The sequence below is a fragment of the Meleagris gallopavo genome, chromosome 17 (assembly GCF_905368555.1).
Source record: "Meleagris gallopavo chromosome 17, MGAL_WU_HG_1.1, whole genome shotgun sequence".
Taxonomy (NCBI): Eukaryota; Metazoa; Chordata; class Aves; order Galliformes; family Phasianidae; genus Meleagris; species Meleagris gallopavo.
The window spans coordinates 7,852,115-7,879,243 of NC_139420.1; the positions used below are offsets into that span (position 1 = coordinate 7,852,115).

Consider the following 27,129-nt stretch of genomic DNA (forward strand, 5'->3'; position numbering starts at 1 on the left):
TTATTTGTAGGGAAAGGACACAGCTGCACGTTCCTACATGAACTGCTTTTAACAGCAATGCTTCTCATTTGTTAAATAACAGGTAGACACATCTATGCATACACACACATACAGATACAACAGCGTCTGTGATTTAAAAAATGCAAAGTTTTCTTTTTTTTTTTTTTTTTTCCCTTTGGGGACAACCCGTAATATTCTGTCCCAGGACCATTCAACTTTCAGGTAAGTGCCACACTGGAGTATACAAAATAAATCAGTTTTTTACTGGGCGTTATGCTCAGTGTAAGGCCGCTACTTGATTTTAGCTCCTTCCTAATTGTGTCTCCAGCAGTCTCAGTGCCTGCTGTTTGGTGTCCCTGCTCACAGCTGGCAGGTCTTGCTGTTAAGGAGGAGGAAGTTAGATGTTAAAGGTTACAAAGGAAGGGAGGGCAAAGGTGTAGACAGAAGGAAGAGAGGAGGATTGAGATCGTAGTGCACCAAAGCGTGCTGTAGAAAAGATGGGGTTAAGTGCTCTGCTTAAGTGGGAAATGGGGAAGGAGATGCAATGAAGCTTGACGCTGCAGGGTGGTAATCTGTAACTACCAGGATAGTTCTTGGACTTCTGTGTAGAGAGAAGGCTGTGTGAGAGGGTCACACAAGTCTCTGAAGCCTCAATTCACATGGCAGCTGGCACACACCTGCTGGAAGGCATCCTCATTTCTATTTGGAACCCGCATGTTTCCTGTAGCAAGGGAACTTATTTGTGGTTTAATTTCAGATAAAAGTCATCTATTGTTCTGAACTAAGACTGCTTTGAGGCCCGAGCCATCACGGTGCAAATGGATGCAACAAATGGAGAAGTCTGTTGAACAGATAGGCTACACCCAAGTCCATACCCTGGATCATGAAATCATTGCTTCCACTGCAGTTAAAATCAGCGTTGTGCTGCTCTCATCGAGTCAACAGAGGGCACAATATGATCAAATACATTTATTAACACATAGAAGAAAATGGCTTGGATGTGATCACTGGTGAATAATGATCTCCGTGCATCTATGTACGTGTAAAACACATATATATGCTGTTGTTGAAATAGTTTGCCTCTATATGTTATGTGTTCTTCATGCAGTGACACAAAAAAATTCCATTCTCCTTTGGTTGCTTCCATCTCACCAAGGTTTCCACCTGGTAACCCTTTGGATTAGGGTTCTTCCCCCTCTCATCTAGGCCTGTTCCAGTGTATTGTAATTCAGTCACCTCAGAATTCACCCAGAAGAGCATTACTTCTTACTGAGATTGTACACAATGCTAATGCTTGGTGTTTCTGGAGCACGGTCTCATTCTGGCAGTAGCAATTTGGAGTGCGCTGAATTCTAAGGCAGACAGTTGACAGTACTGGTTGTTTATGTTTTGCACAGCTGTTTGTGTATAACACAGTGCTTGGTTTTGATGGGTTCCTCGTGTGGTGAAGTGTCTTTTGGAGGTGGCTGTGTTCTTAAAGCTGGAGCCAGCCTGCCCAGATCTTTGTCTGGGATACAATAGACCCGAAACCAGATCTTTGATGGAAAGGGATGCCCTGCGCTTCTGTGACTTGCTTGATATGAAAGGATCTCATTCAGAGTAAAGAATACATTTCTCTCACGGGAATGAAGCTGGTGCTTAGAAAAAATAAAAAATAAGGCAAATGTTTCCAGAATAAGCAAGTTTAAAAGGAGTCTCACAGACTGGATGGCAAGAAAGGAGAGCAAAGTAATCCCCTCTTGTGTAAGAAGAGACCAGTGCCTGTGTGACAGTGGTGTTTCTAAAAGAAAATGAGAGTTTTCTTGGGCTCCTCCCTCTGCTATGCAATGCTCTTCTACACTTCAGCAACACAAACTGGGCTCCTCCCGTGGCAATCTACTGTATTTAATTTTTTATAATTGTTACTTCCAGCCATTTGCCAAATGCGGGATGACCACATATAGACACAGCACATACTTCAGCGGTGAGTCATTTCAAGCAGGATTTGTTCTTTTCTTGTCAGTCTGATTTATTTCATGGGATATCCCCTGGATTTACAGTAAATTGTCTTTCAGACTGAATTTTGGAATGCAAAATTTCATCCTGAAAAGCACAAGCACTCAGTAAAGCTGAGAGCTGCATTACACGTACGTACTGGGGGCGGTGCTGTAGGAATAGGGCTCCACTTTTCACTCAAGTTAGCAGAATGATACGTTTACTCAAAAATGTCTAGGATAATATTCAGGTGAAACTCTCATTAAAGTGTATTTCATCAGAGGATTGTGAAATACGTTTCTGTAAGCTATTAAGAACTAGTTGGGCTGGTCGGATTGGGTATTTGCTGAGAGTTATGGTTTTGCAGTAGACCCTTCCATTTGGTAAAATGGTGCACTACAACATCTTTAGCAGTCTTTTGCAATGGCTGAGAAGGCTCAGTGAGCAGAAGGTGAAACTGGAACAGCTTATCATGCTCACCCAGCGGCAGCCAATGCCTGCCGGTGTGTTGGCCTGGATGCATTCAGGATGCTGCTTCATTTTCCAGTAAAAATCTCACATTTATACCATCTCCAGGGGATCCTGGACTACAGAAACCATAGTTGTGCAGTGCTGTTGGGTTGTTTGGATGAGCAGCATTATAAAGCCCCAAGTCAGATGATGTTAATGTTTAAATGAATAAATAGATGAAGATGTTGGATGTTAGGATGGTCCCAAGAGTATATGCACATGAATTAGCAGGATTGGATGAACAACCAAATAAAATTGTAAGCTAGACACGAGATTCAAAGGAAGAAAGGGCACCTGAAGCAATTGTTTCATCACCGTTACCAAACTGAGAGGCTGAGTTACTCTTCTTAGTGCCATTCTATCCTATGTACCAATAAATTCTGGTCTTTTTTTCCCATGATTACAATGTATGGAAAATTTATTTTTCTCAGAGTGTAAACTAACATCTTCCTATGAAACATTAGCAAGATACAAGCATAATATCCTGTATTAAATAATTTCCTATACATATATAAATATATTACTATGACATCACACTTTTTTTTTTTTTTTTTAAGTTATAGTCTCTATTTTCTCTCCAACTTAAAAAACATTAAGACGAAAGTACGTACAAAATCATTTAGTCAACAAACTATTTTTAAAAGCAGATTTTGAATTGGGAAGGCCACTTCTCCTGTTGGCTGCCAGCAGAGGTCCACGTATTCTGTGGACTTCTGTAACCAACATGCTGCATAGAACGGCTGAGGTTGGAGGGGACCTTAGAGATCACCGAGCTCCAACCCCCAGCCGTGGGCTGGCTGCCCCCCACCACATCAGGCTGCCCAGGGCCCCATCCCAGCATGCCTCCAGGGATGAGGCACCCACAACTTCTTGCACACAGTTAGGAAGCAGCTTCACAAAATGCAGTGCTGGGGTACCAGCAAAGTGCTCGCTGCTCCTATTTCTGGTGCACCCTCAGTCCTATGCCTGCTTCTCCACATGGCCGTGGTAGCAGCCAAGAGAGCAAACCACATTCTGGGGTGCATTAAACACAGCAGAGCCAGCCTGTCAAAAGAGGTGATTCCTCCTGCTGTTTAGCTACAGTATGCCTCACCTTGGATACCGTATATGATTCTGGTCTCCGCAATATAAAAATGATGTTAAGGTCCTTGAAAGTATCTGAGGGAGGGCAATGCTGGCTGGTGCCCCATGCCTGTCAGTGCTCAAGAAGCATTTGGTCAATGCCCTCAACAATATGCTCTAACTATTGGTCTGCCGTGAAGACTTGATGATCTTTGGCAGGTTCCTTCCAACTGATCTATTCTATTCTCCTGTTCTATTATTCCATTTGATCATTCCATCCTATCCCACCCCACACTATGCTATCCTACTCTACCCTAACCTCAAGAAGAAAAAGCTATGGTAATTATAACAGCATATTGCATCACCATGTAGCCAACCATTGCAGCACAACACAGGGAGGAAGGCACCAGGACAGGGGCTGGAATGCATGAGAGATGGTTCATTGTGATGGTTTTGTTGTCAAAGCATTTGAAGCTGTGACCCAACGCTGTATTTGCAGCCTGTCCAAACTACTGAGGGAACTGCTGGGTAAGAGCTCGAAAGGCTGTTCAGGTAAAAGTCCAAACAAATTCCTGTTCTGCAGTCATTTTCTGTTTGTTGAAGTCAATGCTGCAAACGCTAACGTGGTATTCAGGGCAGCTGTCAGCTGCCGGTGTCATAGAGGCATTTCTGTGTGCTGAATCATGTGGGATTATAACAGTTGTGCATGTCAGGCTTTTCTTCTTCTCCTAACCCCTTATAGCAAAGTGCCATTTAAATGTGTACCATTTACGTCGGCCACATACAACTGTACCACTGAAGCGTGAAGAGATGTAAAAACTGTTTTGTCCGTCCTTTTGCAGTAGAAATCAGTCACTGGGTATTCTTTCAAGTCATTGGCATTAATTACGTGCTTTATGAATTTTCCTCTGACTGCACAGGTTAGACTGCTGAATTTTTGGTAAGAAAAGGCAAAGCTTCCTCATGCTGTGCTCATAGCATAATTCTTTGGGATCTGATTTTATTCTCTGACTCTCTGCTTTCCATTAGTGAACCAGACTAAGCACAGATAGAAAGCAAACTGTTTTGCTACAGGTCTTTGTAAACACTGATTGTTAAGAAGGCAATTTTCAATGTCTTGTTAAGTCTGAAAGAGTCAATGTCTTTTAGTCCAACATGTAAGAGAGAACCAACATACTTTACAATTCTTGCTGTCTTAATCGTTGGCAATACTGTGTTAACTTTTCCTGTAACCTTTCCAATAGCTTATGCAAGAAATTACTAGCTGCTTCCATGATATTCTACTTTTGATATAAACAATTCCATAATTGCTGGCTTAGTGAAGTTCTGTTTCTATTAAGCACTTATTGTGCAATCGTTCAGCTGTCTCTGGCACTCATCTGTGGTGCATAAATGGAGCTGGAATTGATTCAGTTCAGGCAAAGTCTAGATCTATGTAGGTTGCTCTGAAAGTAGTGCCTCCTATTTATTTCCATACAAACTACAACAGATACAAAGAGCACGATAGCACAATTTGACAGAGGAAATTCTCAGCTACAAAGCACTATTTTTCAACATAGTCGCCACTATTAACTATGCATTCTCACCAGTGATGAGCAAGAGCCTGCACGCCGTGCACATAAAAGCCTGCACCAGCAGAAGTGACCCAGTGCTGCTGTGCTGAAACGCACCACCCACCCCTCGCTGTGCTCACATCCACTGCTGGATCTCCATAAACGTTCAGCAAGCATCTATGAATGCCAATGGGGGGCCATTTTTTTCTGCATGGAAGAATTCATTGATACACCTTTGCTTTATACACACTTCCACATCAGACACCATCCTGTCAGAGTGCCCCTCTGCTGCCATCTGTCACTCAGCAATGGAATGGGATATTGGTGGGAAGTTTCAACCTCTGCTGCCGTACCACCACCATCAGCCACAAATGAGCCGATGCCACGAAACAGGAGGCATTACTTTCGGAGCAGCAAGGCACAATGTGTCGTCGTTTGATTTTTAAATGCCCCGTTTCCTTCAATGAAATCTACAGTCCTCATGAGGGGAGAAGCTTTCGATGTCGGTAACAGGAGGGTGGATACTGAATGTAAACTCAGTGACGGTTTTCTCGCTCGTCTCCGTTACCCTTGGCAGAGACACTGAGCAGTGTCTGCATGCCCACCTGTCTGCTACGAGCAGCAGGATATTTAAACTCATATTTACACCCTTTGTCCTAACCAGATTTACAGAACTTTAATGGCTCTCACTGAATTCACTCTGCCATAGCTGAAGGAGCTGCTCATGAATGCCAACTGTTCCCAACAACTTATCTGACCTGTCATTGTTTTCTTAAGTATCTACAGGGCTGGACTTGCTGAGGCTGACACACTCACTGCTGATCCCCAGTGGTGGGATGAGAAGTCAGCACTGTAGGTGAACAGATCTTCTACCAAAGAGAAAAAATAGTTAATGCTGTCTGTTGCAATCAAAGAGAAATTATTCCGCAGATCAAATCCCCACTGATGTTTCAGTTCTTTGGCAATTAAGGGCATTAGTCTTAAAAATGTAGCTCTGTTTTAATTTCACAGGCAGGGGAATGCTTTCTTCTCGCAGTAATTGACAGCACTGCAGATTTGATGAGCTCCAGATATTTGAAAATTATTGCATCACTTAAATCCATTGCCACCAGTATACAAAAGAGAACAGCAGACAGACAAAGTCACACAAAGGACTTTGGGAATTGACTTTTTGGAAGACAAGTATGAGAGCGGGAGGGGAAGAAAAAAAAAGGGTTATTCCCAAATCACCTGGATTTTAAGAAGATTGGTTCCTGTAAAATAAAAGACACTTCAGTTTCCCACCAGTGGATTGCAATCGTCTTGCTGGCTTCGCAGCTGTTTCTTGAAGATGGATATTGATGTGGATGGCCGATAGAATATACTCCAGATCTCTCCAGCAGCAGTAACCTCACTGGAATCCTCTATTTCATTTGCAGGTGGGATCTGATGGGATCTAGGAAACAAGCATTACCTCATCATCAGTGCTAAGGTACAAAAGAAGCTGCTGTTATTAGTGTGATAACATTATTTTTGTATTGGTAATGCTGACAAGTTCCACTATATCTATGACACTTATTTTTCCCCCACATTGCACAGTTGTATCAGGATTTGAAGTGTTGGTTAGTTTTTGACCAAACGATGGTATAGAAAGATAGTAATAAAATCAGTTTTTCAATCAGGTAAAAAGTTATACTGTGTGTTATGCCACAATACAAATTCTTACGCTTGTGGGTTTTTTGGAATCATTTTCAATATTTAATTAAAAGAAAGTCAATATCAATAAGGGCGGTGAGGCACGGGGTCCCCACAGAGGTGGTGGTGCTCCATCCCTGCACACAGCCACGCTCAGGGCACGGGGCTGTGAGCACTGCTGGAGCTGTGGGTGTCCCTGTGCACTGCAGGCACTGGGAACAGACGGCCTTTGGGGGTCCCTTCCAACTCCAACCATTCTATGGTTCTATATATGTACACACATATTATGTATATATTGTATATAGGTACTTCGTATACTCTTGAGGATATAAATAACTTGATTTTGAATCTGACCAATATGAAAGTATCAGGAGGCACAGAAATGAAGTGTACCACAAGGGGGAACAGAGCTGAGATGTCAATTCACCAGGGCCAGCTCTGCTCTGTACTTACTTCATGGCAACATGGAGAAATATCTTGGCCAATATGGCTGTAACGCTTAGAATGAGCAGTGCTGTGAGACTGTATATTGTCCACTCTGGAAAAGAAAAATGAAAGGAGAAAGGAGGAGATGGAAAAGGAAAAGGAAATGGAAAAGAAAACAGAAAAGAAAGAGAGAAGAATGAAAAAAATAAAAAAGGAATGGGGAAAAAGGGAAAAAGAAAAGGGAAGTGTGTTATTTCCAATTCAAATATAAAGATGCCGTGAAAGTTCCAGACACACAACACATTTCAGTGGCACCTCCCCCACCCATTCACCTGCTCCATCTGTGTCTACAACCTTCTTTGTAGAACTGCAGTAGCTTTTGTGCACTGGGATATCTGAGCTGCATGCAGTATCCAAGCTAATTCGAGACTCTATCAATGCATGCTCTTTTTTTTCAGCACCTTCTGCCACCTCCACGGTCACTGAAGTGCTCTGACTTCCTATCTGATTTCACTACTTCTACAAAGTAAGTAACAAAGCAAAGCAAATGAATCTCATCTTAACTGGAGATGACATTACCAGGCATGGAGCTGCTGGGATGGCTTGGACTGGTCGTGATGACATAAAGTATCTTTGATGACCGAGCTGCGTTGATGCTGAAATTTGTGTGTTCATTTCTCTTCTCTGAAAGGGTCTGATTTGCTGCAATCTTGTTCTGATGCACATTGTCCTTCACAGCTGAAAACACAACAGTGTGATTACATCAACAACTTCTACACAGATGTAATAGGGCTTTACTTTGTACTTTAGAGCAACGTGCTTCTCTCTGGTCCGTTTAGGGAATGCAGGGAGCACGTTCTGTCTGATGTCAAACTGGGGCTTCACCCAGAAGGGGTTCTCAGAATTTTTGTTTCCACTGCTGTTGATCAGAGCAGTGGGAATGAAGGGCTGCAGTGTTTTCTCCTGATGACTTTCTAGATAAGTGGAGTGAACCACTGGAAAGAGCTCAGTTGAACCAAAGATGCTGTTGGACTACTATTTGTTGGTGTTATTATTGTTGTTGTTGGGTTGGGGTTTTTTTTCCACTTTTTTATTTTCCAATCTGTATTGATAGGTAGGTGCATATAGGATTGACTTTTTGAAAATGCAAACGTTGCTGTGGATGATGCACAGCTGACTGGAGTTTTTGGATGAGTTACATGCTTTAATGACACACTGAAATGCACAAAGAACAAGGCTAACCTCTTACCTCTGTATCTGATAGCGAATCCCTGGGCTTGGTTGATTTCATCTGAAAAAAAGTACAAAATAACAAAATCCAAGGAGATGTTGAAAGTGTGGGGAGGCCGATTCTTCCCATTAAAACGAGCTAGAACATGATAGGTATAGCCATCCAGCAATTCCACCATGTCTGTAGCATCTTTGATTTCAAAAAGGACAAAGCTGAAGAGGATTTGAGATGCTCCTGGGACTTGTATGGTCCAGTAACAGACTTTGCCTGTGCCATATGTGTCAGGAAAATCTGGGGAATAGATCACAGCTGTAGCAGAAGTGTAATTCCCTCCACAGGCACCAATAAGGGCTGTGAAACAAAGAGGAGAGGGAAAAGAAATTAAAAAAGAGAAACCAGTGCAGGCAATACAACCATCACACACAGCTTTCCACTCTGTGGAACTCGAATGCACAAACTTTAGGGCATGCACTTGGGTGGGCCCTATGCATTAGGGCACTGCTCCTCCAGTGTCTCTTGGCCTCAGGTTATTTACTTCCCACAGCACTGGGAGCAATATATTACATGGCATTTGCTTGGGATACATTCCTTCTGGCCCCTTACTCTGACACAGAATTACTGCCACAGGAAGAGTTTGGCTTTATCTTTACACCCTCACATCAGGTATTTATCCACATTAGTAACCCAACCCCAAGCCTTCTCTTCCCAGAGCTAAATAATGTCCTCACATGAATGATGTTCTAGTTCGTTAATAATCTCAGTGAACATTTATATGTGCCTTCTAAGCATCCTTTCTCCTGATCAACCTTACTGTCATGAAGTAACTTGAATAAGTGCCTGTTATGAAGTCTAATGCAATTCTATTAGATTACTTGCTGTGATACGATCCTTTAAGCTCAGTGCCCAGTGACACTTTACATTCCTTAATGATTGTTCAGGGTCATAGTGCAGACCTATTCAGCAATGAATCTAGAGAGGAAGTTTAGTGCCAGCCAACTGACTTGATATCTATATATATATACATATATATGTCCTTGGAGGCACCCACGGTCAGGGCTCAGGGCTGTGAGCACTGATGGAGCTATGAGTGTCCCTGTGCACTGCAGGCAGTGGGACCAGATGGCCTTTATAGGTCCCTTCCAACACAAATGATGCATGTGTGTGTATTTATATACACAAATATATATATATATCCTAAACATTCAATATGAAATAGTATATTTCAGACAGAACTGTTTGAATCAGAATGATCACTCCCCCATAGAGGTCTTCTCTCTGAAAGCTTAAAGCACTGTAACAGAGTCCTTGGAGAAAGTAAATACACGTTTTGAAGTGTTTCAATTTTCACAGGGCTCTGAGCAAGGCCTCTAATAAATGCAAATTAAAAGCAAGCTGGGGGAACGAGAAAAAGTAGAGCATGTCTGCCAGAAAATAAAGTGAAAACACTTCTCCTTTTTTTTCTGGAGCACGGCCTCGTCATAGCAGCAAACCTCACACCAGTGCTGCACTATAAAAGACCCCACAGAGGGACTGAGAGTGCATGAAAGAAGGAGAATTTAAAGAATGTGAAAGATCCCACCGAGGTACAAAGGCCCACAGAGAATCTGTGTTTGGCACTCACTCCGTGCTAACAGCTGGTGATGTAGTTGAGTAGATTGAATTGTTTGAATAGACTGTATTGCTAGAATTGAAATTGGACAGTGGGGTTTCGTTTGCTCTTTGCAAATGGCTGGTAGGTGTTGCCACAGTTGGCTGTGCTGTTTGTAACAACTGAAACGCAAGGTGCTCTTCAAATAGGCAATATTAATTGTGAATGCTAATGGTTAGTGCTCCACAAAGTATAGCAGCTCCCCGTACGGAATGGAAATAGAAGAAGAGAATCAGAATAGCTTCTAGGTTGGAGGGGATCTTAAAGCTCACCCAGCCTCAACCCCTGCCGTGGGCTGGCTGCCCCACACCAGCTCAGGCTGCCCAGGGCCCCAACCAACCTGGAATGCCTCCAGGGATGGGGCACCCGGAGCAGTCTGGGCAGCCTTCCCATCCCAGTTCTATGCAGAACTGGAAGAGTTCTGTGCTGTGGGTCTGAATGTTACAGCTTTAGGCCATGACAACAGCACGTAAACACATAGGTAAATGTTACAGATGGGTGTAAAAAGTTTAGCTTAAAGACACAGAACTCTTCAATGCCTGCCACTGCATCTTTACTGTCCCTGTCTCTTTTCCACACTTGGATGTTACATTGAGGACCATGGGACTCTGCAGGTGGGAAAGAGACAGAAAAAGGATAAGACAGTGTTGTGCATAGAAAGGACTTGGAAATGATGAGCTCAGGAAGCCAGCAGGTATCAGGAGCGATGGTTCTGGAGGTATAACACAATCTGTAGATTAGAAGTCAGTGACCTTGGGGAAGAGGAATGAGACGAGCAGGTGTTGCTAATCAGCAAAACCAAACAGGTGGTGGTTACTAGAATGACTTTTTTTTCTGCTCACCAGAAAAGACAGTGCAGGTGCTCAGGGTAACAGCTGGATGAGCCCTCGGTCATTTCAAAGAAGAAATGCCACAAAGGATGCTTCTACTCATCATGAATTCAGGAGGCCAAGAGCAGAAGGTATCAGTGGATATAACAGTACGAGCCTGCGTGCTAGTACAATATGGGAAGCAGTATAAAGCTCCACTGGGGGAGAATCTGAATAAAGTAGTATCAAAGAATCAAAGAACGGCTTGAGTTGGAAGAGATCCCCAGTGGCCATCAAGTAATAGGAAGAAAGATTTCCATGTATAAGAAATTATGAAATCAGTGATGGTTAAATAGCAAATTTGACTTGTTTGTACCTTTGCTGTACACCCTTCCCCAGCTCTTCTCTGTTGCTTTGCATTGTGTAACCGAGTTATAGCAAGTCTTGTCTGGCTTAATAAGGAAAAACAGGGTGTTTGTGAGAGCAGAGTTAGCACCAGCTCCGGAGAAGTAAGAGACAATCTCTGGAGCAGTCAGTTGCCTAAGCAGGCGTTGCTTCTTTGAAGAGCTATTTCACATTATTAACGGATGGGAATTTTAAGCTGAAGTGGAAAGCAGCTTTATTTTATACTGAATTTAGGTGTTTTTCTGCTCAACAGTTCTCATTGCCTTTAAGCCCTTTCCCCTAATTTGCTCAGCATTTGAGGCCTCTCCTTTGAGAAAAACTCAGCCTGTTTCAATACTTACTGTCGAAAAGAATGACTCTGCCATCCCCACCACAAGGCTGAGTATGGTCTCCAAAGCAAACACTGTTGCATTCCGTACTGGCTGCCTCCCCGTATCTCCAGTAGTCAGGGTTATTTCCACAGAAACAGGCATAACCTGATTCCATGCCTGCAAACTTTGACAACAAAGATGCATAAGGAAGGGAGGGGTCATGTTTAAAGGTGTAACAGCAGGAGGTTGTGGGAACAAGCAAGCTGGCAGCAGAATGCATGTGCTTTGGAGAAGTTGATTAGTCTGTGGTTAGAGGTCCCACCACAGACTGAGCTGTTAGGATCCTGCTTAAAACTAGCAAGAAAGCTGGACTAGAGGGCACCTAGAGCAGCATATATGCAGCCCGAGGCAATTTCTCTTCACTCAGTGCAGCCCAAGCATGCCAGAAGGCTGGACACCCATGGTTTAGTCTTTTAAAACATTTTGTAAATGTATGTCAAAGAAATCACCTTAAATTGTTGACTTCGGCAGGAACTGATGCATGCCTGGATAGTAAGTTTATTGGAGGTCTCACTGGTGCCCGTCAAAGTAGGTGGCTCTCCATGATCCTTGTAACAGCCCAGATTCCCTGGCACTGGCAAGAATAACAGACAACAGCCATAAAAACATGAAGGTTGGAAAAGGCATCTAAGATCACCATGTCCAACTCCAACCCAGCCCCACCGTGCCATTACCATCAGTGCCACACCTCCACGTTCACTGAACACCTGCAGGGATGGTGACCCCACCACCTCCCTGGGCAGCCTGTGCCCTCTTCAAGACACCGACCTCTTTAACTACTCTCCTGTTACTAAGCAGCTCTCTGTATTTTCTTGTATTGTCTTTACACCGTGAGAAATGTTACTCTGTGTCATGTTTTCCAAACTTTCCCAGGGATAAATGACAGGAGATGAAACAGCATCACAGCCTTTTAGCAGTATACCTGCAATACTCTACAGCCATCTGTTCCCACTGGCTGCAGTGCACAGGGACACCCACAGCTCCAGCAGTGCTCACAGCCCCGTCCCCTGAGCGTGGCTGTGTGCAGGGATGGGGCACCACCACCTCTCTGGGCACCCTGTGCAGTGCCTCACTGCCCTCAGTGTAAAATCTTCTTCTTTAAATCCAGTCTAACTCTCTGCTTTTTTAATTTGAAACCATTTCCCCTTGTCCTACCAATGTTTCAAGGCTCACTGATCACTATGGGTGGTCATAAAGAGAGATTTTTCTCTTCAGGGCATAACTTGTTGTTTTGTTTTGTTTCTGTGCTTTTCATCTAATCACTGGAATTTAGCCATGACTTCTAGAGAAACTGTGTGGAGTATGCTTCTGTGCAAAGGGCATAAAATTATTCCTTGTCTAATTGTCATGTCTGCTCACGCACTTAGAATGAAATAGAGAAAGAAAAGAGTTATAGAAATAGAAATAAATTGAATAATTCAGTTGGTAGGAACATCCAAAAATCATCGTAGTTTTGGTTTATATTTTGCTTTGTTTCCTTCTGTCTTAGCAAACTGAGCGCCTCAGTATTTCTGTCCTCCCATATGCATTCAGAAGGAGCCATCTTTACAACTGGCTCAGTTCTGCTTTGGGTTTGGGAAGTCCCATTGGTGAATTTCCTTATACCTCCCCACATGTGCAATGAAACAGTTCACTAAATTCACAACTTCTATTTATCCCATTCTAACAAAGATGATCTTTTACCCATTCTTTTGGAATAGCTCTCAGTGATCTGCAATTGAGGATGACTACAGTACTAGAAAGAAGAGCAAAGGAAAGAACAAAGTTAGGAAGAATCAAATTCAAGTATTTGTTGGGTTTTTTTAATTCTTAGATCACGTTACTTCAAATATTGTTGATAAAATAATTTTCTTTCCTAAGAATGATACACTTTCAACACTAAATGCTTGCATGGATTTATGGCTTGGATATGCCTTGCAGCAGCAAGCTTCTAAGTGCTGTGAATTCAAGTTACAGCCTGATTTAACATACCTTTGGAAATTCCCATTTACAACCCCACCCAGCTGGGTACATCTGGACAGATAATTCTCAGAGAGCTCAGTTTTCTGTAAAGCACATTATTTCACTGCCCAGAAAACAGTTCCTCGCCACCAGTCTAGCTCCTTTTGCTAGAGGACCTGGGATTTCTAAAACCACATATTAATATATATACCTACTTAATAGCTTTATTGGTGAGACCCGTCAGCCATGTCTCCAGAAGATTAGTCCTTCAGTGTTTCCCATGCAAAGAAACCAGACTCAACCTTTGAAAACTCTGTACATTTTGTCACTAAATAAAGCACAGCAGCTGGGTAAAATCCTAAAGCCAATTAGTCTCCTTAGTGTCCCAGTGAGCTTTCAGCTTTCTCATATCTAGCGAACAAAATCCGCCACGCGGTTTGGAATAAGCAGTTGTTCATGGAGAATCACCAGTCTAGCCAATAGTGAGCAGCAATTTCCAAGCAAATATTTTTTGTTATTAAGTCAACACAATACATAACCTCATGGCTACGTGCTCCACAGAGAGCTAGGAGTACTTGAGTAGGCCCACATCAAACGATTAAATGATCTGAGAAAATATGGACTACCATGCATGTATACATGATTTTGCTGCATCCCTTCTCCCCCTGGCTACTGATGGGCTGGTCCTAAACTTGAGACACTGCTGTGTTGCTACTGGGAGTTAATCAGCAAAGATGGTATAAACATAACGGTGTTATCTGATTCTGCTTTGGGCAGCAGGTTGTATCCGATGATGTCCCAAGGACTCTTCCAACCCAGGATATCCCACAGTCCTATGTGTATGTATTATGTATCTATATGGATAATAAAAATATTTCTGTGACTGATTAATTCCTCTGACCTTCAAAAACTGCTTTTTTTCCCTTTTATTTGTTTATACCCACACCAGCACACAAGACATTGAGAAAAGAAGGAGGAAAGGAAAGACTAAGCTCCTTTGGGGCACTACCCATTGGGACCACCCCCCTGGGACTACCACTGGCCTTTGCACCATGACAACCATTCTCATCTACCACTGCTAAATCCAATACAGCGTGTTTACAAGTGCAGAATGCGTTTCTGAATTAAGCATTCTATGTTAAGTACGTGTGAATAAGAGATGATAAAATCACAGATGCTTAATTGTAGTTGCAGTGAATCACTGTGTGCAAATGTCTCTAGAGAAGTTTCGTGTTGTTGGTGTTATGTGGCATTATGTGGGTATCGTCTGTAACTAAGTTATACTTGTTTTTTCTAGTAGCAGACATAATTATGGAAAGGTTGCTTACAGGACACAAATTTTTAACTCCCCAAAACATTGAAATGAGTTTTCTTTACAAAACTGCTTTCTTACTCTACCACAAAACTCAGTTTTGTATTACGCAATTCACAGGTTTGTTAGTTTTGATGAGGCTGAGGTTTATCATTGTGCTTACTGAAAACAGACGATACAGTAAGGAATAAGCTTTTTTTTTAATTACACAACGTCATAAACCATGAAGTTTGCATTAAGACTTGGATGGACTTGTAGTGTACATTTTGTTGCTATAATTCCTTTTTCTAGTATCCAATTTCAGCGCAACGCTCGAAACAGCTGCTACTGGTCAAAAGGGTATTTTGTAAATATAAATCTGGATTATCTGTGCAAGTAAGCATCCAAATATAAATCCTCATCCCCCCATCACAGAGAAAGTGAGTGAGATTTGTTTTACAAGGATTCCTTGCATAGAACAAATGAAGTGGGAGAATTTGCCTGCTGGTGACATATCCAGAGACTTTGCTTAAAATCTGTCATCTTTAAAGAAAATGCAAACTCTTTAATTTGGGACCCAGACAAATTTATTAATTCTGGGAGTCCTTCTGAAGGGTACTTCCTTAAATCAGAAGTATGCTGACATCAGGACAACTGCTCTGATATTTAACAGTGTATGCAGAGGCAATCTCTTGGGCAGAGAGGCACAGAAGTTAGGAGAAAAATATATCAGTGATCAGACCTAATAAAATGGTCAGTTATGGGTGTTAATATTGAGTAATATGTTTAAAATGTGATTCTTCAGAATTTATCCTGGAGCATCCAGGAATGAAAATCTGGGAACGTACTGACACGAACCTTGAAAAGAGAAACACATTTTGGATAAGGTAAGCAGTATCATACATTGGTAATATCAGATGCTGGAAGGAACGTTCAGATGAATAACTTGAGAACGATCTGAATTATTCATCTTTTCCCTGTGTCCACTTCTATTGCCCCTATTTCCTCCTAGCAGTTCCATAGGTGTGTGCTATTCACATCAAACTAATGCTACCCATTTAACAAATGAACCGCAAGTGATGGAGACGTATACATCTTTTTGAAAACCTACCTGATCATTTCCTATCCATTTTTCTCCTCTAGACTGTACTAAGCTAACGGTGTATTTCATCAGATTAAAAAAACTAGAAGTACTCCACATGTTTTGAGTGCTTCCCCATCTTCTATTTTAATGTAAATAACGTAAGCCAGTAATTCTGAGAGGAGATGAAGAGAGCAGCAATGGAGGAACAACTACACAGCAACCTTGTCATTAACTCCAGAGATCCGTTTCAAATATTGCTTAGTTTGCAAATGAAAATAAGCTGATTGGCCTTGTGCTAGTTTCTGTTGGAAAATCACTACCCACTGCTGTATAACTGCCAACCTCCGCTCGGCAGAGACACAGGCCTGAACTAATTACATGGTTCTCTTACTTCGGCAGGATGGAATCTCACAATATTTCCAATATATTCCATCCTCGTGCTCTGCAATGTAGCACCATGGGCTGACATCTCCATCAGGGTTCCTGGGGGGAAAAAAAGAGAGAGAGTGAGTGAGTGAACAATCAGTCATCTTTAAACACCATGTAAAAATAAATCTTACTAAACCTGAGTTTCACACTATTTTTGCTCTAACATTTAACCCATTGCAATTACATGCCAACAAAACAACAGAAGTGGACAGGATGTTCAAATCACTGTAGTTGTAGCACATGTGAAGCGTGCTGTGATGCTTCACACATCACTTCTCTATTATTCTACAAATGGTACTTGTGTGCTGAGCCAAAGACTCAGGGTTCTGATCGCAGGATAAAACAGGACCTGTAGATACTCATGGTTCTGACATGCTTCTAATTTGTGCCAACTGCTTAAAGCTGCATCGAGGCAACGTTGGTGGCAATGAGATAGTCCTTACCTGCAGTAGTTATGCTCACCGAGCCCTCCTTCCCCATTGGGATATTTCAAAGTATTATAAGGGTGCTCAAAGGTCTCATTCCAAAAGAGACAAGGCTTCCCTGCGTGTTGGGAGGTCTGGTTCTGAGTGCCACGGTAATCAGCCCCATTTGCTGTATAACATTCTGGGAAGAAATGGAAATGGAAAGAGAGAGAATATATGTAGATTTGGTGATTACTTGCTCTTCCCTTGCCTGCTCTCCCATCCCCAAGACTCCAGTTTCCTTTCACTAACAGATTTCCTCCACTGTATAGGCAACTGAGGATGCTGTTTGCACTCTAAATTTTCTGATAGAGCCAAACACCCATTAAAGGGATTATGATTTCACTATTTAAAGAGGGGAGGTTTAAACAGGATATAAGGACGAAGTTTTGACACTGAGGGCGGTGAGGCACTGCACAGGGTGCCCAGAGAGGTGGTGGTGCCCCATCCCTGCACACAGCCACGCTCAGGGCACGGGGCTGTGAGCACTGCTGGAGCTGTGGGTGTCCCTGTGCACTGCAGCCAGTGGGAACAGACGGCCTTTGGGGGTCCTTTCCAACTCCAACCATTCTACGGGTCTATGATTTTTACTCAGTTCTTTATAAGACACCTTGGTTGGGATTGAAGTGTGATTAATACAATCAAGTACATACTCTGAATGAAAAAAAATCACACTTTTTACTGCTTTCTCTGTGTTTTGCTAGTTAGGTTGAATTTGTAACTTGCTGATTTTCCAAACATGACAGTACATGACATTATCAGTCTGCTACTTATCAGCACACTGCCCAGCTCTCATTCTAAATTAAATACGTTTGTGAACATCCGTACCTTACAAAATGAAAGATTTTGTAGGTGTGAATCTTGTAAACATTTATATCCTGATTTTAAAAGTTCTTTAAAAGATGCCCTATGAAGGTGACTGATCACTAGAATAGGTCTACCAGACAGGTGATGGATTCTCTCTTCTTGCAGATATTCAAAATACATCTGAGTATGGCCCTGAGCAAGCTGCTTCAGTTGACCCTGCCTGAGGTGAGGGGATGAACAAGATGACCTCCAGAGATCCCTTCCAACATCAATCACAGTGTGTGGTTCTCACAGAATCATCACAGATGGGTTTGAGTTGGAAGGGACCTTTATAGCTCACCTATAGTCCAACTCCTCTACAATGAAGAGGGACATCTACTCTGTTCCAATCTTCCAGAAACAATCGCCAAAAAGAATTATAGAATGGCCTGGGTTGAAAAGGACCACAATGACAATCTAGTTTCAACCCCCTGCTGTGTGCAGGGTCACCAACCAGCAGCCCAGGCTGCCCAGAGCCACATCCAGCCTGGCCTTGAATGCCTCCAAGGATGGGGCATCCACAGCCTCCTTGGGCAACCTGTTCCAGAAAGAACATAAAGAAGTCCATTTTACTTGGTAACACTTATCATCCATGAATTTATTAAAAAATAGTATTAAAATGCAACGTTCTGTGATATAATTAAAATGTTATCCTGTTTTACGTGGCCATAAGCATGGCCCTGTGCTGGTAGCATTACTGGGGGAAGTCACAAACGTCTGTCCCTAGCTGCAGGCTGGGCAGCATTCCATATTATCTGACAGCATTCTCTCTTTTTATCTGATAGCATTCATTCTCATGGAACAGCTGCAGAGATATTCTACTCCAGTGCCCTGAAGGAAAGGGAGAGCACTGCACCTGGCCCTGGCGCGGTGCTCCTGAAGAGAAACTTATCTGATTGAGCAAAAAACAAGCTTCAGATTAACACTTCTCCTCACTTTAATTAACCCAGCCTCGTTAGCCAGGCGGGTGGGCTATGTGCATTTCCTTGAAAACGCAGATCTGAATTTCCAGTATCTGAGTCACCGCAAACATTTGTGTAAACATACAAAAAAAGATGCTCTGAGTCACCGGCGGTGCCACTGTCCTTCAGCGCTTCTCCTGCTTTGAAATGGACACCACGGCTTTCCTGTCGCAGCAAAATAAATAGCAGAATTTGATGGAAAGGGGAGGAAAACATAAACTGGATGGACACAATAACGTATGGTATAACAAAGCAGTTGTGAGGAGGGACAAACATGGCCAGAAAAGGTGCTTTCATCAGCTTAATGCTACGACTCTTCTTGCTTTTCAGTTCCAAACTCGAAGCAATGTGTACTAACATCTCCCCAGCAATGTAAGGAATGCTACAGTACCTGAACGCGATCTGGCACACAGACTGAACGGAAGTTAACATCAGCCCTTGCAGGATCTGCTAAGACTGGCCCGTGCTTTAACTTGCAGCAGCAACCGCCGTTCGTTTTCATCTTCAGCCTTTTTTCTTTTTCAGTACTTTGAGGACATGGTGTGGAAGGAAGAGCCAGATCTCTCTTTGTTCCTCTTAGCTACAGCACTCTGCTCTCAAGGTAATAGGTGGCTGCAACAATACCTGCGTTGTTCCTGTGCAGGGCTGAGGTGTTCTTTTCACTCAGAGGATGGTGAGGCACTGGAACAGGTTGCCCAAGGAGGCTGTGGATGCCCCATCCCTGCAGGCATTCAAGGCCAGGCTGGATGTGGCTCTGGGCAGCCTGGGCTGCTGGTTGGTGACCCTGCACACAGCAGGGGAATTGGAACTGGATGAGCATTGTGCTCCTTTTCAACCCAGGCCATTCTGTGATTCTATGATTAGGGGAAAATCTATCACCTGGGTTATGGGGAAGCTCCTCTGCTTCATTAGTTTGTTAGGGGAGGAAGTGAGATACCATGGAAAAACACTGACTATCCCAGAAGAAAAGAAACAACAAAGCTTTATTTTAAATTATGAAATATAGCCGCTGTGAACAAACAAAATCAAATGAAATACTTTTTGTTTGTTTTTTTAGAGGCAATCTAGTTGGAAATTTTCATTTGGATAATGGCTAATAATGCTCAGTGATTAATAATAGTTACTTTGCCACAGCACTGAAGTACAAACGTTTCACATAAGCAATGTCATTCAATAAAAAGAACCTCAGCCCTACTTTCCTCTACCTTGAGATCTACTGCGTTATACTTTGTAGGGTTCCCTATAAAATTCCCAGCACTGCAGGACCCTCAGCACACTCAGTACCTTTGTCTTTGTTCACCATGACTTCCCTCTACTAACCACCTACTGACTGCTGCATCTGCTGCTCTGGGGAAAGCCTGCAAACAGCAGTAATCACAGTCAGAACCATGGTAGTAAAATAACTCTTCCTTTAAGTGATTGCTGAGTCTAGAGAAGTACCTACTGAGAGGAAAATACCAGAAAGCAAAAAGCAGGAAACAAATTGGGATGGTTGTCCACTCTGAGCAAGCGTTCTGTGTGAGATACAGGTTCACAATTAGTTTTATTAGAGCCAGATCAACATTTGGAAGATCAAACAGCAGCTGTAGTAGAAATTTTTTCCATCTGTTTCGGTTTCTTCTTCAATGTAGGGACCTTACAATGATCATTTCTGCCTTTGTTACTGTGGAACTGTATGGCTGCCTGCACTCCACATGGGCACCACTGAAGGACCATTTGAAAAATTAAGGTAGTGCAAAATGTAACAGTCTGGCTGCTATCCTGAATGAAGCATTGATGATATAACACTGAAGTTACAGAGTCTGCACTGGCTTCCAGTGATTTTTTAACATGGACATCCATGTGTTGGTCTGCAGCTCTGAAGTCCTTGATGGCCAAATGATGTGTGCCAAATGATGAGTGATGGAAATAATACAAACATCTTTATTTCCTCTGCAGTCTCCTCTGCATAAATGAGAGGAAAAGCAAAGAAAACAGCTATACTCAAACATCCTTCCTCTCCAAGGCCATGGACGGGGCTCTGGGCAGTCTGAGCTGGTGGGGGGCAGCCAGCCCATAGCAGGGGTTGGTCCCCTCCAACCTAAGCCATCCTGTGACTCTCTGATCTGATTTTAAGCCCTCTGAGTGTTCCTCAAAGTCCATCATTTTCAGAGATGCACTCAATGATGCTACCAATTGGAGACTGAAGAGATGGAGATTCAGGAAGGTTTAAGAGTGCTCTTGTATGACTGGGGTGCATACATAGCTTTGCACTGAAAATTCAGAGTAAAAAACTCATTCCTATTTCACTGAAAAAAATAATAATCAAGTTACTTGTCTATTTGTCTGCTCCGGGTAGGGATAGCAGGAGAGATCCTACCAGCAACATCTCCATGAGAAGCAGCATTTTCTTTTAAGGATAAAAGAATAAACAAAGCTAAATGAAAACCGCTGCCATTGAAATACGAGGTTTCACTGCAGAAGTGTAACAACCAGGACTTTAAACGTCCTGCAAGGCTGGAGCAATAAGGAAAGGTTCCTAAAATGAACGTGGATATGAGTGTGGGCCGAGTCCAACAAGGACTGCGTGTCAGCTGCCTGATGCATGCATTCTAATAGTGCTTTAAGAAGAGATTCAGGTGATCTCCATTCTACCAGAACCACTCTCCTTGCTCTTGCTGCAGCCTGCAATCACAGCACTCCTCCTTAAACGCAAGCACTGTATCTAGGTGCAGATGGCAACAGTTACAGGCACTAACCAGATGCTGCAGTCTCTAATTTGATTGAAAGGGTATAATTAGACAGCAGAAACACTTCAATGAGAGAGTAAGGCACAGAGGAAAGGACAGAAACCACTTAACCGATGCCAAGACACCCCAGCAGCGATGGAGGCCCACGGCTGGAAGGGGCACAGCACCCAATTACCTTCCTCAGATGAGAGCGTTTTTGTTTCCCCATGGATACACGAATAGAGATTCTATTATCATAGGTTGCCACAATTCTGCATGTGGGAACGCTGATTAAAACCAGAAGAAGCTTCAGGAGATCAAAGAGACAAATATGGCTTCTGTGGTCATTATTAAAAATATTTTTAGTAGCGCAATGGCTTTCTTTGAAGATGCAGTTTTATTGATTGAACCAAATGTTCATTTGCATATTTTCATAGGATTGGTCAGGAAAAAACCTTATTCCATAATATGTTATGATGGAAAATAGATTATTTTGGGGAGGATAAGGCCAGTGAAAGCCTGCTGTGATGCCACGAGGACACTGAAGCGGAAGGTTTCCCCTACGCAGTATAGAGATGTTCTATATGTAGTTTAAAAATCTCTCATCCTACACAGGCATACACGCATCATCTTTTGAGGTCCTCAGCTGCTCCGAAACGGTCATATTTAGTGTTGGTTCAGAGTAGAGAGTGGTCACAATGACATTGGGTCAGACCTCATCTTCAGCATCCATCGGCACAGCCTGGGAGAGGACAGCAGTACGGTTCCACCACCACACTTGTCCTGAGCTTCTTTATCACTGGAACTAAGAATGCATGATGTAGCCCCAGAGGAATTTCTGCTCCTTAATACACCCATTTGTTTTCTTTGTGAAGTTTTAAATCTGTTGTTCCACTGTCAAGTGTGGCAGACCGAATCCCTCCGGAAATTTTACCAGCGTGGGCCTCAGCCACTGTGCAGATGGAGGGAGAGCTCAATTGCACAACCGCTGTGGTGTGATATGACAAAATGAGCAGCTGGCAGCGTGTAATCCCGGCCTCCTTCCCACTCCGTTGGCTCCACCCTACCAAAATCCATTCATAACTCCGGATTTTGAGTTAGGCTCTGTGCATGTACTAGCACGATCCCCCGAAGCGCCTAGGGTGACTATCTCAGCCTGCTTAGAACTGCTTGCTGGATGATTTGCATGATGGCTGCTCAAGGAACACAAAGCAGAGCTGCTTTACACAAAGGTTTGGGGTGAAACAACAGCTCAAAGGAAGGAAACCACAGCACAGAGATCCGCTACTGCTGAACAGAAAGATAACAGAGAAGGGAAGAGGGGAAATCAAACACGCTTCTGAGTGGGAAATCAAATGAAGGCTATAAGTACAGAAACTAAAAATGACAGCCTATTGCACTGAGTGTATAAAACAAGATTTCTTCAATGAAACTGACAGACTTTTCAGTTTCTCTGTCTTTGTAACACAAAAAGCACCAAATTCAAAAAATCCTTTAATCATAGGCAACACATTCACTACTCCACCCCCCTCACCCCTCAATTACTGAGAAATATAGTATGACTGAGATTTGAGTACTGCAGATCTCAGTGACTGAATTAATACAAACTGGAAGGTAGGTGGCTGTGCTTCCTGGATCCATTATCTTTGCTACACATTCACTCATTGTAATATCGTGTTTTTTTCCCCACAGCTGCTTGTGCTCAGTCATCTCTGCCACCTTTAGTAGTTGTGGATCTATGCAGCCAGAGCATGGATGTGCACAGAGGTCTCTACACTGCCTATGAACCAAACACTCCTACAGGGATATATCCTCTACATGCTCACATGCAGCTGTGTGAAACTTGGCTGCTTACACAGTGTGTTCTGTCCACAGTTGTGTTTGGAAAAAAGATGACACTCTTCAACTTCAATAGAGAAAGGATTACCAACTGTGCAACAAACACTGCCTGATGGTACTGGGACTGATAATCAGACATGGTAGGATTGATAGGATGTGGGGAAATGGTTTCAAACAAAAAGAGGGGAAGTTTAAGTTGGATGTAAGGAAGAAGTTTTGACACTGAGGGCAGTGAGGCACTGCACAGGGTGCCCAGAGAGGTGGTGGTGCTCCATCCCTGCACACAGCCACGGTCAGGGCACGGGGCTGTGAGCACTGCTGGAGCTGTGGGTGTCCCTGTGCACTGCAGCCAGTGGGAACAGACGGCCTTCGGGGGTCCTTTCCAACCCCAATCATTCTATGATTCTAAGTGTACCTACAAAACGTGAAGATGAGCAAGTGTCTATTCACAGCTAGAGGAAGCAGTGCAAATTCTGTATTAAGCAGAATAAAGAAGATTCAACTATTCAGAGCACATCCAGGAGGACCGCGCATCCGGTGGCTGTGACACTCGGACCGTCCGGATCAGCCGCTCCGGACCCGGCACCGCGCACCGAACTGGCGATAAGGAAGGGATGTTATCGCAAACCCGATCACAAAATCACAGAACGACTTCGGCTGGAGGGAACCTTAAAGATCACCGAGCTGCAGCGCGCTGCCCCGGGCTGGCTGTTAACAGCAGAGCGGGCTGCCCAGAGCGAGGTGCTGCCGGACGGCAGAGCTCCGTGCCAGCCGCGGCTCCGCACAGCTCGGGGACAGACTGCAGCTCTGCCGCCGCTCAGCCCCGCCAGAAGATCTGCGAGCGGCTCCGTCCGCTCAGCCCGGCTCCCCCCGCGTCCCCGCCGGGTGTCACTCACTCACTCCCTCACTCACCGGACAGAAGGGGCTCGCGGCAGCAGCTCAGCGCCAGTCCCGAAAAGGCCACGACGGCGGCGAGAGGGGGCGGCTCCATGGGCCGGGGCCGCCGGGCCGCACCGCGTTCCGGAGCGGAGGTGGTCGCGGGCGGCCGGGAGGAGCGCGAAGTGTGGGAAGCGGAGGCCCTACAGCATGTGTCCTGTAAGTGCGCCCCAGCGAGGTGCCGAGTGGCAGATGAGGGATCCTATTACCAGCCATGTGACAGGAAAGGATAGAAACCAACATCCCAACCTGCTGCTCCCCGCTGAGGCGCGGAACGGCGGCGCGGCCGCTTTTACGTTTGACACCGACGGCTTCGGGCCGTGCCGCCCGCAGCGGGGCTCCGCGGAGCGATCCTCGCGGCCGGGACCGCCTCTCGACCGGCGAGGCAGCGGCGGGCGAACCCCGCGCGGCTCCGTCAGCCCCCCGCCGGCCGCGCCGAGTTCTCGGCGTCCCCCCGCGTCCTCCTGCCTGCCCCGCAGCCCCGCGGCCGTGCCAGCCCGGCGGCCCCGGGGGCTGTCTGCCAGCGCGCAGATGCGGCGCATCTTTTCTTCCCTTAGGGGAGGGCGGGGAGAAGACCGCTGTAATCTTTGCGCTATGGCTCTTTACAGCCCTGCACGGGCCGGAGGGTGTGCGGGGCGATGCAGGGACTCAGTCGGATGCATACGGCCTCAAACATACAAATACGGACGTAGGTAGACAGAGACGAGCACGCGGACTGCTGCAGTGCGTAGACACGTGCAAAGGAGGGCCACAAAACTGAGGCAAGGGATGGAACACCTCCCCTCCGAGGACAGGCTGAGAGAGTCAGTGTCCAAAGGGGCCGTAAGAAAGAAGGGACAGACCCTGCAGCAGGTTCTGTGTAATAGGACAAGGGGAAATGGGCTCTAAATAGAACGGGGGAGATTTGGATAGGTCAGGGGACGGGGCTGTGAGCACTGCTGGAGCTGTGGGTGTCCCTGTGCACTGCAGCCAGTGGGAACAAACAGCCTTTGAGTGTCCCTTCCATCTCCAACCATTCTGTGAGTCTAGGTTACATAGCATACATAGAGACAAATACACAGCTACTGACAGACCACAGAACTGAGGGTAAGAGCTCGTTGTCTCTATTTGAAAATGGTGAATGCAAATTCAGATGGCTTTCCTTTTCTTCTTTTTCTATCTCCATGTGGGTAGAAAAGCTATTTATTTCTCAAGGTCATACATAATGAAGCCAGAGTCTAGACTTCTGCAGAGGTTTCTTCGCTGACTTGTGAGACATTTTAGCAGTGCCAGCACTTCTTTGCTAAAAAGTAAATAACAGAAAGCAAACACCAACAGCAAAAAAGAACCAAGCAAACAAACAGAAAGCAATCAGGGAAAAGTTAGTCTTGTTTTGTCTAACACAAATCATAGAATGACAAAATGGCTGAGGTTGGTGGGGAGCTCAGAGATCCCCCAGCCCTGCCGTGTGCCGGCTGCCCCCAGCTCAGGCTGCCCAGGGCCCATCCATGGCCTCGGGCACCACCAGGGATGGGGCACCACAGCTCTGGGCAGCACTGCCAGGGCCTCACTGCCTTCTGAGTGAGGAATTGCTTCCTCGCATCCAACCTCAATCTCCCCTCTTTTAGCTTGAAGCCCTTGTCATTACATTCTTGTTCTTTCCGCTTCTTCATACTTTTGCTGTGTAATGACACCTTCAAATATCTACGAAGGAGAGAGAGACCCATTTTACTACTCTGAATGTGTCAGCCACAAAACACAGTTTCAGTGCCTTGTTATGGTGTTACATCAATACACACTATATGCCTCATTCTTAGTATGCAGAAAGCTCTCATTGTACACAACCATGAGGTGAAAAACGTGCTAAAATCTCTTTTGGCTGTTGTGAGATATATTAAAAGCAGGAGAAAAAAGAAGATACTAAATAATGGATTCGTATATACCACATCACCTAATATATACTCAAAGGGGCACTTTTGCCAATTTATTGTGCCTCCAGCCTACGACCCAAAAGGTTTGCAAAGCCAGTTGTGCATCGTGAAACCCTTGTTGACAGTGAAAGAATTACCAACTTTTGCAGCTCTTTGGTTCTACTTTTCTAAGGTCTTTCATTCATAAACTGCTGGGAAATCATGGCTGTGTCAACAGGCAAGGACAAAACGTACAGATTTTACATTCTGCTGGGACAGCACACACTGAAAAGAACCTCTCAGACCGTGTACTAAGAAGTATAAAATGATTCATTACTTATTAGCTACTGTTGTTATTGCCATCGCTGTTATTTGTGAACAGCGGCCACAAACCACAAGCAGAAAATTGCACAATGCAAATGGGTGATCTTGAATACAGTAAATTGAAATAGAAATGACTCTGTATTACAGAAAGAAAAAAATAACCTATTAGAAAAAAAAAAAAAAAAAAAAAAAAGAGCTCTGAAAGAAAAGACCAAGGAATGACCATGATCAACAAACTGGCTGAAAGCAAATTGTGTAGCTGGCACATATGCACATATACCAACTGTATGCATGAGTGGTTGGTGAAGGAACCAGAGTGTGGAGTGAGCAAAGGCGGCTTTGCCAAGGAGTGCTGGAAGAGCAAACTTTGGGAGATACATTAAATTGATTGTTTCAATTTCATTATTAACATGGTTTTGTTTGTAAGCATTCTGTGTGCTGGTGACACTAAGGAACAGGATGGCAGGTAAGATGTCTTTCACATCGCTGTCACCACAGCTGAAATGCACCACCCACCCCTCACTGCACTCACATCCACTGCTGGGTCTCCATAAATGTTCACCAAGAGCTGATGAATGTCAGTGGGGGCCATTTCTTCCCCATGGAGAAATTCAGTTCCACACCTTTGCTTCTTATGCATTTTCATGTCAGATGTCATTTGTCAGATTGCCCCTCCGCTGCCATCTGTCACACAGCAACAGAATGGAATGGGAAGTTGGCGGGAAGGTTGTAGCAGAACGGCCTGCAGCAGTG

At 44.2% G+C, this 27,129-nt stretch overlaps 1 protein-coding gene across 2 annotated transcripts; it reads right to left on the bottom strand.

Moving 5' to 3' along the window:
- Nucleotides 1–148: 148 nt before the first annotated feature.
- On the bottom strand, nt 149–24,436 carry KREMEN1 (kringle containing transmembrane protein 1). 2 transcript variants are annotated; one of them, XM_085238251.1, is made up of 10 exons: nt 24,140–24,436; nt 16,852–17,014; nt 16,371–16,462; nt 13,347–13,398; nt 12,113–12,237; nt 11,634–11,787; nt 8,449–8,781; nt 7,779–7,937; nt 7,227–7,311; nt 149–6,534 (listed from the first exon to the last, which is right to left on the bottom strand). In XM_085238251.1, exons 2-10 carry the CDS (start codon nt 16,886–16,888, stop codon nt 6,372–6,374), a joined length of 1,200 nt encoding a protein of 399 aa, XP_085094377.1. In that variant the 5' UTR covers nt 16,889–17,014; nt 24,140–24,436; the 3' UTR covers nt 149–6,371. The 2 variants fall into 2 exon arrangements, with proteins under 2 accessions (XP_085094377.1, XP_085094376.1); XM_085238250.1 differs by lacking the exon at nt 13,347–13,398 and having other exon boundaries at nt 24,140–24,429.
- Between the last annotated feature and the right edge of the window lie 2,693 nt (nt 24,437–27,129).

Bases quoted from the DNA above. Each gene is read 5' to 3' on its own strand.
- KREMEN1 (XM_085238250.1), bottom strand. From the start codon at position 24,218: ATGGAGCCGCCCCCTCTCGCCGCCGTCGTGGCCTTTTCGGGACTGGCG. The intron at 11,788-12,112 runs GTGATTTCTTTG...TTGTTGTCAAAG, and splicing joins GCCGAAGTCAACAATTTAAG to TTTGCAGGCATGGAATCAGG. The intron at 7,938-8,448 runs GTAAGAGGTTAG...TTGTGTTTTCAG, and splicing joins ATTCGCTATCAGATACAGAG to CTGTGAAGGACAATGTGCAT.